Source organism: Zootoca vivipara, chromosome Z (genome assembly GCF_963506605.1).
Source record: "Zootoca vivipara chromosome Z, rZooViv1.1, whole genome shotgun sequence".
Classification (NCBI taxonomy): Eukaryota; Metazoa; Chordata; class Lepidosauria; order Squamata; family Lacertidae; genus Zootoca; species Zootoca vivipara.
In genome coordinates, this window is record NC_083294.1 from 14,948,859 (window position 1) to 14,961,802 (window position 12,944).

A 12,944-nucleotide genomic window follows, 5' to 3' on the forward strand; every position below is an offset into this window, starting at 1 on the left:
TTTTTAACCCAGGAAAATCTTCTCAAAAGTTGGGGGTCGTCTTATACGCCCAGTCATCTTATACGCAGGAATATACAGTAGTAGACCAATAGGACTCCACCTGGATGTACATAAGCACTCAGATTGGGTCCTCACTTTGAGTTTTTATGAAGGCTGACCCGCTTTCAGTCTGTGAACCTACTGCCCAGTTCTGCCTCCATATTGACTGTGTACAGTGTACTTGCTAGTTCTGTCTGGTACACCACTTATCAATGGCATTTAAAAAAAAAAAACAAATTATTAGCATTGTTTTTGTGTTGTCCTGATCGTTTCAGGATTCCCAGTTGGTGGTAGAAGCCTTCAAATCTGGGTTCGAGCCTCCAGGCGATGTCGATTTCGAGGACTTCACCCAGCCAATCAAGCGGACCGTCTCTGACTCCAGCCTTTCAAACTCCAAAGATGGGAAGCCAGAGTCCAGATTCAGCGGCAAGTCCAAGGGCAAGTTGTGGCCGTTCATCAAGAAAAACAAGGTACCGGATTATTATTTTCCAGATTTCGGCTTAGTTGTGTCAGTAGCTTTGTCGTTTGCTACTTGTGTGTTACTTTGTAATCCCAGCAGTGAAGACTTTTTTCTTCTCTCTTTTCTCTTTCTTTTTCATTAGAAATTAGTTTCTAAGAACTAATAGCTGATGTCTTGTAATTTATTGTAATATTTTTAATTTATTGGATTTTGCTTTAATTTGTAAAGTTTTTTATGATTTCTATGTACTTTTTAAAAAAATATTGTGTTGCTTTTTATTGTTTTTAAAGCTGTTTTCTTCAGCTCAGTTTTGTTTGAGTTGTCATGTCTTTGCCATGGTGGTTTTTAGTTTCCCGTTCAATCCCAAAGAGTTGCTCACTGCTTTCATTGTCTCATGCTTGCCTGTTGCCCTCTGATCGCATCGCTCATCCCATTCCAGCTAATTAACAACATGCCTGTCTCCTTTACTGCATCCCTGGTGCCTGTCTCCCTGTTGCTTTTCCACAACATAACTGAACTCATGGGATGCAACCTCCTTTTTCCTTTTTAAAAACCCGCTTGATCAGGTCTTATTATTCCAAACATCTGCTCCAACGTATGTACCAACAATGGCCATGTGTTGCTGTTAGGCCGCTCACATTTTGCCATGCTACACAGTCAGATACGAAAGTTACTGGTCTATAATCTGTTCTTAGCTCATCTGCCCATGTGCTTCTGTTAACTCATTGGTTCCACGTAAGTGCTAGTTTGCCAGAGCTTTCCTAAATAGCCACGTCTCCCTTGCTCATGGCAGTTGACTTGGGCAATAAGTGTTGGCACACAAGTGCATCAGGCCCCTCCATTTGTGGCCTGGGCAGCAAATGTTTTGGATTACCCTTTGTAACTCATTTCCCATTCATTTACATTTCCAGCCGGCCTGCGTAACTTTCTCCCCATTTGTATTTACTGTTTCTCTTTTTTCCCATCGATGCATGAAGGCATGCGGTCTTGAAGTCCCATTGTATTCAGGGGTGTGTGTGTGTGACTAACAGGATCCTTCTGTTTGATTGGATTCCTTTCCTCCTACCAAGTCCCCTGAAGTTCAACAGTGGGTTAGAGAGTAGGCATTTCTGTGTCCTTGATCCTCCCAGCTCTAGGCTATTAGTCGCAAACAGTGCTATTTCAAACTCCCAGTCTTCAGGGAACCTTTCCCCATGCCAGGGTGTCTGTTTAGAGCAGGCATTCCCAAACTTCGGCCCTCCAGATGTTTTGGACTACAGTTCCCATCATCCTTGACCACTGGTCCTGTTAGCTAGGGATCATGGGAGTTGTAGGCCAAAACAACTGGAGGGCCGCAGTTTGGGGGTGCCTGGTTTAGAGAAAAGGCAAGTAAGAGGTAACATGATGCGGAAATTAATAAAATTAGGCATGGCACAGAGAAAATGGAGGGAAGAAAAGTTTTTTTCCCCCTCCCCTTCTCCTAACACTAGAACTTGCGGGCATCCAATGAAGCTGAATGCTGGAAGATTCAGAACAGATGGAAGAAAGCCCTCCTTCAGGCCGCACGGTGTTAAACTGCGGAACTCCCTGCCACTGGAGGCAGTAATGGCCAACTTAGATGGCTTTAAAAGAGGTTTCCCATGGGAATCTGGTTGACCGCTGTGAGAACAGGAGGCTGGGCTAGATGGGTTCCCTTTAGGCTCTTCTTATATTGGTGAACTTGTGGGCATATGTCACAGAACTCCCACTAGAGAGTCTGGGAAGTAGTCTAAGGCACACCGTTCACACAAAGCCCTGCCCAGGCCTGTGTGGATGGAGATCACAGCCTCCAGAACCCATCCAGCCCCTCTCCTTCCACCCAGATCTCTTCCAGCGAAGAAGTATGTGATATTTCATTTAGGAATCCCTAATAAGCTTCTAAGAACCACCTGGGTTTCCTGATGTCGACTGATCCAGCTGGCAGACAACTCCCTCCACACCCACATGGAAACGTGAGCCAAGGAATGGGGGGTGAATTCAGTCCTCATTCTAAGTGCAAACTTTCAAAAATTGAGCTTTCTAAAGCAATATGTAAACCCAAATGCAGCCGTCCTTCGAAATTCATGCCTCCAGATTTTGTGATGCAGTTCTCTGGCTCAAGTAACATGTGTAAAAATGTGTGTGCAGTGGTAAAGTGTGCATGAAAATGCATCAGTTGGTGAAAGTAACATGCAAAGATGCATTATATTAGAATCATAAAGTTGTAGAGTTGTAAGGGTCATCTACTCCAACCCCCTGCAATGCAGGAATCACAGCTATAGGATCCCTGGCAGATTAGGGCAAATTGCTTTGCCATATATATTGTCAGAGAAAATTGCCTTAAAAACCATGTATGTTAGGATAAATTCAAACTAAAATACTGATAAATTGTCATGATGACTCTTTTTGTACTATTCAAAAGAAAGAAAAAAAGTGACAAACTGATTTGGAAAGCTACAGAAATGAAAAAATAGCCCCCCCCAAAAAAAAAAAAGAGAGAGAGAAAAGAGAAACCCAAAACAACCAGAATTGACAGATCCACCCATCGCTGCTTGCCCCATCCTCATCTGCCTGCCAGAATTTGATGTACAGAAGTGCACTGAGATTTTTTTTTAATCCTTGAGAGGAAGGGTGGTGTATAAATTGAATGCATTGCATTGCATTTTTCTCGCACCTCTTTTCCTCCCAGAAGCTCAAGGGTGCTCTTACATGGTCCTCCCCCTCCTTGTTTAATCCCCATAACAACCCTGTTGGGTAGCCTGGGCTCAGAGGCAGTGACTGGCCCATGGTCACGCCCAGTGAGCTTCTTAGCCAGGTGTAGGATCCGAACCATGGTCAACACAGGTTCCAGTCTAGCACTCTTAACCACTGCGACACACTGGCTCTCAAATAACAAATGAATTAAATAAAATATGAACTTTCCAGAGTTTCATCTTGCCCACCATCTAAGAATCTCAGGGTCTTGTAATGGCGTGTGGGTTTATCCCGTTTGTAACTTTTTACAACAGCCCTGTGAGGTAGAGAGGGCCAAGAGAGAGGGTGTGTGTGTGACTTGCCAAGGCCTCACGGTGAACTTCATAGCTTGGTTAGAGATTTGAAAGTGGGGGCTCTGGTAGCTTTGCCATATGACGCATCGTCTTTTCCATAGTGGGGATTCGCTTGTACTCGGAGACAACAAATTCCTAATGAATCCAGTTATATAATCAGGTCTAGGGAACTGGGCTGTGGAAGGAAATCTCCTAATTTTCTTCACTTCACCCGCTCATCTTGTTTGCATGTGGCATGATGAGAATTTCTGGCAGCGCAGGGTGGGGGTAGGGAATGCCGTGCATTAACTCTTTGCATTGACCACTTACTAAAACTCATTTTCTCCCCTTATGACATGCTCCTTTAATAACACAAATCTTTTTTTTATTGTTAAAAACAATCACCTTCCCAACCCTTGATCCTTCCCTTTATATAATATATATATATATATAAATTTTATTTGGGGGCGGGGAAACCATGGCTTTTCTTTTTTTAAAAAAATATGCTTTTGAAACGTTGCTTTTTTGCACTTTTGGGTTCATTTCTGTTCGGTTTTCTTTTGCGGACGTGCTTTCTTTTCCTGGGTTTGTTTTGTAACCGGTTTTTCCCCTTTTTTTAATTCTATCACTTCTCCATCTCTTATACGTAGTTTATGTCCCTTTTAACATCCCCCCATCAGCCCCCTCCTCCGCCCCCTTCTTCTTCTGCCTCACCTTCCGCTGTTCCTAATGGCCCCCAGTCTCCCAAGCAGCAAAAGGAGCCCCTCTCCCACCGCTTCAACGAGTTCATGACCTCCAAACCCAAAATCCACTGCTTCCGGAGCCTAAAACGCGGGGTAAGTTTGCCTCTGGGTGTGTCTCTTGTCTGTCTCTTTCTTGGGCGCCTAAATTGCACATCCAATCATGACTTCTTTGAGTAACTGAATCTCTTTTTCCTACTGCATCCATCCACCCCTTTTTCTTTCCCGTGCGTCTGTCTATATGTTTTTAACGCATACCATACAAGTTCTCGTCACACACAACCTGCACATTTAAAGCACATGGCTCACCCCCTCTTGAGAATCCTGGGAACTGTACTTTCCCCTTCAACAGGGGCCCAGCACCCTCAACAAACTACAATTCCCATGATTCTTTGCGGGGAAGTGTGCATTATATGTACGGAGTGGATGTGACCTCTAAGAAATTTTTTAAAGCTGCTGTCAAAAACCCCCACAATGAAACCACAATACAAACATGTGGCTCTGGACTGCAGTGGAATCAACTATCCAAGTGCAGCCAATTTGGAGAGACAACAGAAGGCATGGCGCCATGCAGTGATGCAGCCTTTGCATGTCCAGGAGCATTTTTTATTCCTTGTAACACCCTGAACTTTTGATGGCAGGACTCTGCCGCAGAAAATTCCCCAGAGAAGAGTTTGCATGACTTTAAGGCCACGTCTTAAGCCAGGCATTTAGAGCACTGCAAACTACTGTATTTTTTCCATGTATAACACGCCCCCGGTGTATAAGACGCCCCCTATTTCTGGGGACTCAAAATTAAGAAAATGGGGGGAGATTGCCCCTGTGTATAAGACTATCTCTCCCCCCCTTTAACATTATTTTTAGTATTAAAAAAAAAAAAGCCTAGTCTTATACACGGCAACTTTATATCATGGCTCTTCCACTAAAGGATCCTGAGAACTGTAGTTTGTTAAGGGTGCTGCGATTCGTTAGGAAGCTCCTATTCCCCTCCCAAAAGCTACAATTCCCAGAGTGGTTTAACAATCCCACTGGGAACTCTGGGAAATGTAGCGGGGGGGGGATAGGGGTCTTCTAACAACTCTCAGCACCCTTAATAGACTTCAGGTCACAGCAGAGACACCACCTTGAATAAAACATTTTGGGGGCTCAGATGAGCCCTGCCCCCAATCCTAGCAACAGATGTACCTAGTGCTGGTGGAGGTTCCACCCCACCCCACCCCACCCCACATTTTATCCCCAAAACAGCTTTGTGAGATTGGTCTCAGAAACAACAACTGGTCCTGGGATACTCTGAATTCTTAAAGTTAAAAAGGGACTTGAACCCAACTCTACTCAAGCCCAAATTTCGAGGCTTCTGGTTGTCTCCCTGCACCTGCCCGAAATCAACAAGGGGTGGCTGCAAAATTATGCATTTGCCTGCTTTGGCATACTTATAAGACTCACCTTATTTCTGTGACAGTAAGTTGTTTTAAATTGCTTTTTAATGTTGTGTTTTAATGGTTGGAACCTGCCCTGGGAGCCTTGGTGTAAAGGGCAGATCAACAACAACAACAACAACAGGGGAGCTTTTCTCTCCTACTCATCTGAATTAGGTGCTTCTAGGTTTTTTGTTTTTTTAATGATCAGCTATAGCTGCTTCCTCACTCATTCAGTTTGCATTCTCTCTTTCCCTCTCTGCTCCATTCACAAGGGCCATAAGAAATGATGTCAGAGGGTTTTGCCCAGTCCCAGTTCCCTTGGCATCCAGCAACCCTTTCACAAGTTTACAAGTTGGGAAACAAAGTCCAACTGTGGAAAAGAAATAAAAGCAGCAATACCCATCATGGGGAGGGGGGCCTGCTCCCTCAGTTTTTTTTGGGGGGGGGGCAAAGGGACCTGGGCGTCTAGGAGTTGGTACCTATGGTTCCCAGCATCCTTTGGGAGAAGCCATGGCTGTTTAAAGTGGTATGGTAATGCTTTAAATGTGCTTGCTTTAATGCGCCACTTAATTATTTTGTTTACACCTGATGGACTTTCCTCCCTCCTTTTGACTTGAGTTGAGTCAGATCATTCCTGTATTGAGTGGGTGGATTCCTTTGCCACCATGAAAGCAAATTGCCATGAGCCAGACTCTGCCAGTGAACAAAATTGACTCTTCATTTGAATTTTTGTGGTTTTCATTCCGTGGAAGTTCTTGATGTGATTTCCCTTTCCTTCTCACTGTGTAATTAACTCTCCACTTCACACCAGGAATGTTACTTGATCATCACCTTGTTTCATTTTATATATGTGTGTGTGTGTGTGCATATAGCCAATAGTAGCCCTCAGGTTGTGTAGATATTCCACCTTAGTACTCTTGCAATCCAGCTGTAGAGATTCTTTCATCTGTGTTTGTTTACAGTTGGTATATAAGATATATAAATCAAAGTGTTTAGCCTGTGAAATTTTATTTTATGTCCTGGTTTAAATTATTGCAGTTAAATTTCAGTGGGGGAGGGGTTGCCCTTCATATTGTGTACATACTCACTGTTCTTGTAAATGGAATGCTTTTGCTGGTTCACGGGGCTAACTGGGTTTAAAGGGCTGACTTTCCATGTTGTGATCTAACAACTCCACAGCGCACACTCGAGTCTCATTCATGCTGGAAAATATATCCTGGAAATCATGTTCCATCTGGAAAATCATGTGGTCATTCTACTTCAGACCACAAACCTATAATTGAATGTCCTACTGCATCAAAGACTCCCTGCCTGTAGAAAGCTAGCAAGGAGGACGTTTTTTATAGTCTTATGCTGGCATGATAGATGCGTGGAGTTTTTTGTATTTAAAAAAATATTTATTTACTTCCCCCTTCTGTGTCTCAGAGTTCTTCTTGAAAAGCCAAATGGTGAGCTGAATGTACTCTGATGTCTCAGACCAGCTCCCAATTTATGGCTTGCTTTTTCTTAGGAACCTTATGAACAGATGAGCTGTGGAGCATGTGCAGAGGGCGGCTTCAGAACAGAGTAGCAGAAAGGGAACCCACCACGACTTTATTAACATGTCACAGTACATCAAAGCTGCTTAGAGCTGACTGGGGAACATATCCCTGACTGTTCTCTATACCCCACCTCACCCCACCCCACCCCCCCAAAAACCCTCTTCAGCACAGAGCTGAGGGTTTATTGGTCTGCTCTGAGTAGGACTAACATTGGCTGCATCCATACATCGTGGGTCATCAGACTCTTTTGCTCCAAGCAGAACCTGGATGGTTGAACACTTGAATATGCTTTCATCCGCATGCATAATTTCAGGATCTGCTTGCAGCAAAGTCTCTTAACTAGAGCAGAAACCCCCCACCACCACAGTTTTCTTTGGTTTGATGACCAAAAATAATAATAAAAAAATCCTGCATGTGACCATGCAGGGAAGATTTGATATTCTATATCCACAGTGGAGTTCTGATTATTTGTTTATTAACCCACCCACCCAAGTTATTTGACAACTCTGAGGCTGGAGAGGTGTTTTGGGGATTTTGCACTAACGAGGCTTTCGTTTCACCCATCAGGAAGGGGTTAGAGCTGAGTGGTTAGGTTTTCAGTGTCGATTTTTGGAAATCCAAATCACCAAAATGCAAAAACGCATCAGATTCCTCGCCCGCAAAAAATAAAAGTTTGGTTTGGCTCTACAGCTTACCCATTTTCCACAAAGATAAAGCGCTGTGAGGGCCCAGGCAGAGACATCCTCACAGCTTAGCAAGATGATCCTCTGATCTGTCCATCTCCAGGCACCTGAATTTCCTGCTTTATCTTTTCCAATAACAGGTGTGGCTTTCTGGGTGTCCCTCTGTGGGGTCAGATCCAGGGTAACCAATGTGGTGCCTTCCAAATGTCCCTGTGGTGTAACCACTGGTCATAGTGGGTTGTAATGAAAGCGGTGCTAAGTCAGCCTCCCACCAACAGAACAATTCCCGCTGACTCAACTGGTCTCCCTCTGCACACACTCTGAAACTGATTCTGGTTTTTTTTTTTTTTGCTGGGGGTGGGAATCCTTGCGTTTTTGGGGTGCACAAGTTGGGTTCCACCTGACAGCTGGGGGCTGATGGGAGCTGTAGTTCAAACATCTGGAGGGCAGCACATTGGGTACCTCTGCTGTGTTAGATGATAATGTGGACGTCAGACCTAAGCAGAGCTATCTGTTTATTTTTGCTGTAGAAGCAGTAAATGCAGAAGTCTATTTTTCCCCCTTTCCCCTCAACCCCTTTTAATCCATGTGTTTTTCTCTTGCTGACTCAGCAACAGTCACAGTCTTTGTATTTTCACAAAGAGCTCATGAAGAGGACTTTAGGCAAACCCACCTATGCGCTTGAGGCTAGGGAATATGTTGTAAGTCTGTGTTGACAGTGTGGCCGGGCTGTACAGTCGCTGCTCCAGTCACCGACCTCATTTACAACATTGCAAGAGGCGGGTAGAAAAGGCGGGCTGTCACTTTGCGGAAGGCTGGCATGTACAGAATCAAATTTTTAACTAAAAAAAAAAAAACCCCTCCAAAATAACAAAGCCTTTTCGCAGACGTTGCAGGGACCACATGAAAGAAGGCTTGTTTTTTTATTTTTAGGGTCAGAAGCAGCTCCCTTTGTTTGAACAAAACAGGAGCAAGAATTGGATGCCAGAAGTGGGGCTGGAAAACCAGGCAGGCAAAAATTGCGTTGACAGTGGAACTCTCTTCAGGTGTGGGAGAGGACAAGCTGGGAGGATAAGGCGTGGACTGCAAATCAAGTTTGCAAATTTATGGTGTTGGAAGGTCATGAAGACGATGCCATTTAGACCTAGGAGCTAAGAATGCTTTTTCAGCCCAGGGGCTGCATTCCCTCATGGGCTAGTGGCTGCGAGCTGCATGCCAGTGGTGGGTGGGGGCCAGATGCAAAAGTAGGTGGAGCAACAGATGTGATGCATAACTTAACGCAGTCAGCTGTATCAGAGGGTTTCCACGCACCTGTGCCTTCTCCATCCTTTCAAGGACACATTCCAGGCAGGCAAAAGCAGGCCAGGGCCAGTAAGGCATGTGGCCTGAGGACAGTTCCAAGGGCCAAATAGAAAAGCATAGAGGGCCGTATTCGACCCAACAGCCATCCATTCCTGACTGTGAAGTGTATTCCAGTAGCGCTAAACTGTGGTTCAGCATTCATTGGGTTTACTTCTCAGTAGACTCAAAAGACCCAGTCAGATGGGAATACAAAAATGTAAAATGCTTCTAAATTTTATATTTCTAAATTTCTATATTTCTAAATTTCTATATTTCTAAATTCTATAATTCTATATTTCTAAATTCTATTCTATATTTCTAAATTTCTATATTTCTAAATTAGAAATTATATTTCTAAATTCTAAATTTTTATTTAGAAATATAATATTTCTAAATTTTATATTTCTAAAATTTCTAAATTTTATAGGAAAATGAACTAAACTGCAGAGATAACACAAATCGGTTGAGGATTTGGCCAAGCTTTGACCTGAATAGGCAAGTCGGTTTGTTATTATATCATGGTTGCAATTTTATCTATTTTGACAACCAGTCTTTGGCCAATTTTGTTGTTATCTGTAAGCTCTGTAAGGATTTTGGTCAGGCTTTGACCTGAATAGATAAACCAGTGAGATTCCCCAGTGGGAAGCCCACAAGCAGGACCTCATTGAAGCAGCAACACTCTCCTTGGCCGCGATTCCCAGCAAATTGGTATGCCTCCAGCAGTGCAAGTAGAACAAGAGCAGCCCTGCAGCTGGTTCAAGCCAATAGCCCACCTAGACCAGCATCTTAGTAGCCAATTGGGTGTCCCAAAGGGAAACCTACAAGCAGGACCCAGGCATAACAGCAACTCCCTCCTCCTGCAGTTTCCAGCAATTGGCATTCAGAAGCATTGTGAATGCTCCAACACTAGACAGTATTATCTTTGTAATTTTATCCATTTTGATCACATTTTCTTTCTTTTTTACTTTGGATTAAAATTGTACTTCATTTTCCAATAATGTTTCGAAACCTTTTACGTTGTTTTTATTATTATTATTCCTACCCAATTAGTCTTTAATTTTCACTTGGCAAGTGGAAGGTGGCATATCTTTCCTTCCTTGTTTACTTCTGAGTAGACATGCCTTGGGTTTATTCCATTAAAAGACAACATATCCTTGTCATTATTATTTTTTAAAAAATTAACCTTTAGCTAAAGTTTTAAAATATTGTTCCAAAGAAGATTGCTCCTAGAGAAAGCAACTTTATTGTTATTGGTGGGTGTCAGTCTGGTTCAGCTTCTTTGGACATGTACACAGCAGTACTTAGCAGCTAAGGCCATTATTATTAAGAGAAGAAGAGAAGAGTTTTGGATTTGATATCCCACTTTATCACTGCCCAAAGGAGTCTCAAAGCGGCTAACATTCTCCTTTCCCTTCCTCCACCACAACAAACACTCTGTGAGGTGAGTGGGGCTGAGAGACTTCAGAGAAGTGTGACGGTCACCCAGCAGCTGCAGGTGGAGGAGCGGAGACTCGAACCCAGTTCCCCAGATTACGAGTCTCTACCGCTCTTAACCACTACAACCACGCTGGCTCTACTATTAGTGATTTATTACCCTCCCCTGACCCTAAGGTCCCAGGGTGTGTTACAACAATTAAAACAACATTCTAAATCAGTTTAAAAACAACTTGCAAAGATTCTTGCAAACAAATTAATCTGGCCACTTCATCAGCTTCTACTGCTAGGTTCTAATCTTGCTGGATATGTAATCGCAGGCCTGCAAGGGACCCACAAATATCATCCAAACTGACAAAAAAAAAACCCAAAAAAGTTGTGACAATGAAGAGGGTTCCAATGTGGTTGGTAGGTCCTTGTGGGTTCCTGTTGCAAACTGCCAATATATTTGCAACTGGAGATGCTTCACAGAAGGATAAGGACAAACTTTATAAAGCTAAGAACATTCTGTATTATTATTGTTGTTGTTATTATTATAATATCAATGGGCCTCATTTCCTTGAGCTACACATTAAACTTGGAAAAGGTTCAGAGAGATCTGTCCGAGGCTCTCAAAGGGAACTGTTGCATTGGCAAAACCAGAGACTTGGGAGTTGGGGTGGTGGTTTTAAGGCCTGTTTTGCCCGTTGTAAGTGAGAGTCATCGTTTGTGACTTATCCAATAACACATAGAACTTGCTGGCTTGTTCATGCGCTCTTGTGTGTTATTGACGCTTGTGGCTCTTAGGCTTTCTCCATCTGCTCACCGCAAATGGCTACCTTAGAATCATCTCGAGGATGCGCGCCTGAAAAAGACTGACTCCTTTCCCCCCTCTTCTGTTCTTTTTTTCTTAACATTTCCTAGAAATGTAATTAACTAGTAATCACCACCTCATCAGCTCCCCTGCGCCCCAGAGTCTCCAGAATTGGCTGAGTGAATATCTCAAAGATTTTTTTAAAAATGACATCCTAAATAATGTTGTAGGGCCTACTGGTCGGAAGGCAGAGTTGAAAGGAAGGACGTATGCTTAACTGATTAATTAACAAAGCCCACCCAATGCAGCAGAAAATTAGGAACAGATGAAATTGACACATGTTACTTCTATAGCACAGCCTTTTAACGAGACCTCATAAATTACTACATGCCATATTGGTCTGAATATAAGCTGCCCCCCCCCATATAAGCTGCATCCTTAAAATGAGATCTCTTTAAATCTCATCTTCTTTACTGATGGGAGTGTGATTATAGGCCACACTCAGGTTTTATACAAGCCAGATTTTTGGGGTGGGTGGGTGGGCTATACTCAGCCCAATACTATATATGTTGTTTAATTTGAAGGATACACAACATTGTAACTAGGCCACCATTGTGCCTATTTTATCAAGAGGGATAACCTGAAACAAGGAGTACATAGTAGCTTTTTTCCACAGGGCAAGAGTCTAGGCTGGCTGGTGATTTGAACCCAGAACTCTGAAGATCCAGTATTATATTCTCTATTCAGATGTTGGAACCCCAACTCCCTGCAGCTCCAGTCACTATGACCAATGGTTAGGGATGATGGGAGCTGTAGGTCTAAGCTGTGGGTTCCTGTTGATCTTTCAAGGAATCGCAACATTCTGCCATATATTTCAGTAGTCACTGCTCTGTCTAGACCAGTGTCCTTTGAACTTGGGCTCCCAGAAATTGTAAGACTACAACTTCCATCATCCACCACTACCTTAGCCCAATGGCTAGGAATGATGGGAGGTGGAGTCCAACAACTAGGAGCCTCAGTTCAAAGAACACTGGTCTCTATACTGTATTGAGCCCTGATATGTAGAACAGTTTTGTTTTTAACCTGGGAATTGGTGAATCATAACAACTAAGAGACTGACTTCCAAATCTGAAAGTCCCCTTGGTCAAATCTCACTGAGAGCTTATTATTTATTTATTTCATAAAATCTATATACCAATTGATTGTTGTTGTTTTCTTAAAAAAACACACAACTTCAGCGGTTTACAAAAAAAGGATAAAACAATAAAATTATCGCTAAGAAAAATTGACAACCATAATTTTAAGTCTTTGGAAAAGTTAAAATAACAGTAGACTAGAAACAGATTAAAACTTGCAAGCCGCTCTCTCTGTAGCATCAATTTCCCCATCTGCGATATGGGCATAATCATTCTCCATTCCCTTTCAGAGTTTCCATAAAGATTCACAACAAGATAATGTGTGGGGAACACTTA

General features: G+C 42.9%; 1 protein-coding gene across 15 annotated transcripts in view; it reads left to right on the forward strand.

Annotated features, from left to right (window-relative positions):
* The window catches only part of FNBP1 (formin binding protein 1), a 119,996-nt gene that overhangs the window by 84,248 nt on the left and 22,804 nt on the right, over positions 1–12,944 (forward strand). For 7 of the 15 annotated variants that reach the window (XM_060270440.1, XM_035112999.2, XM_035113001.2 and 4 more), the window contains exons 9-10: positions 315–509; positions 4,173–4,358. In XM_060270440.1, coding sequence (XP_060126423.1) covers positions 315–509; positions 4,173–4,358 — 381 coding nt within the window. The remainder of the gene's footprint in view (positions 1–314; positions 510–4,172; positions 4,359–12,944) is intronic. The other 8 variants (XM_035113008.2, XM_035113009.2, XM_035113011.2 and 5 more) reach the window with 3 other exon arrangements.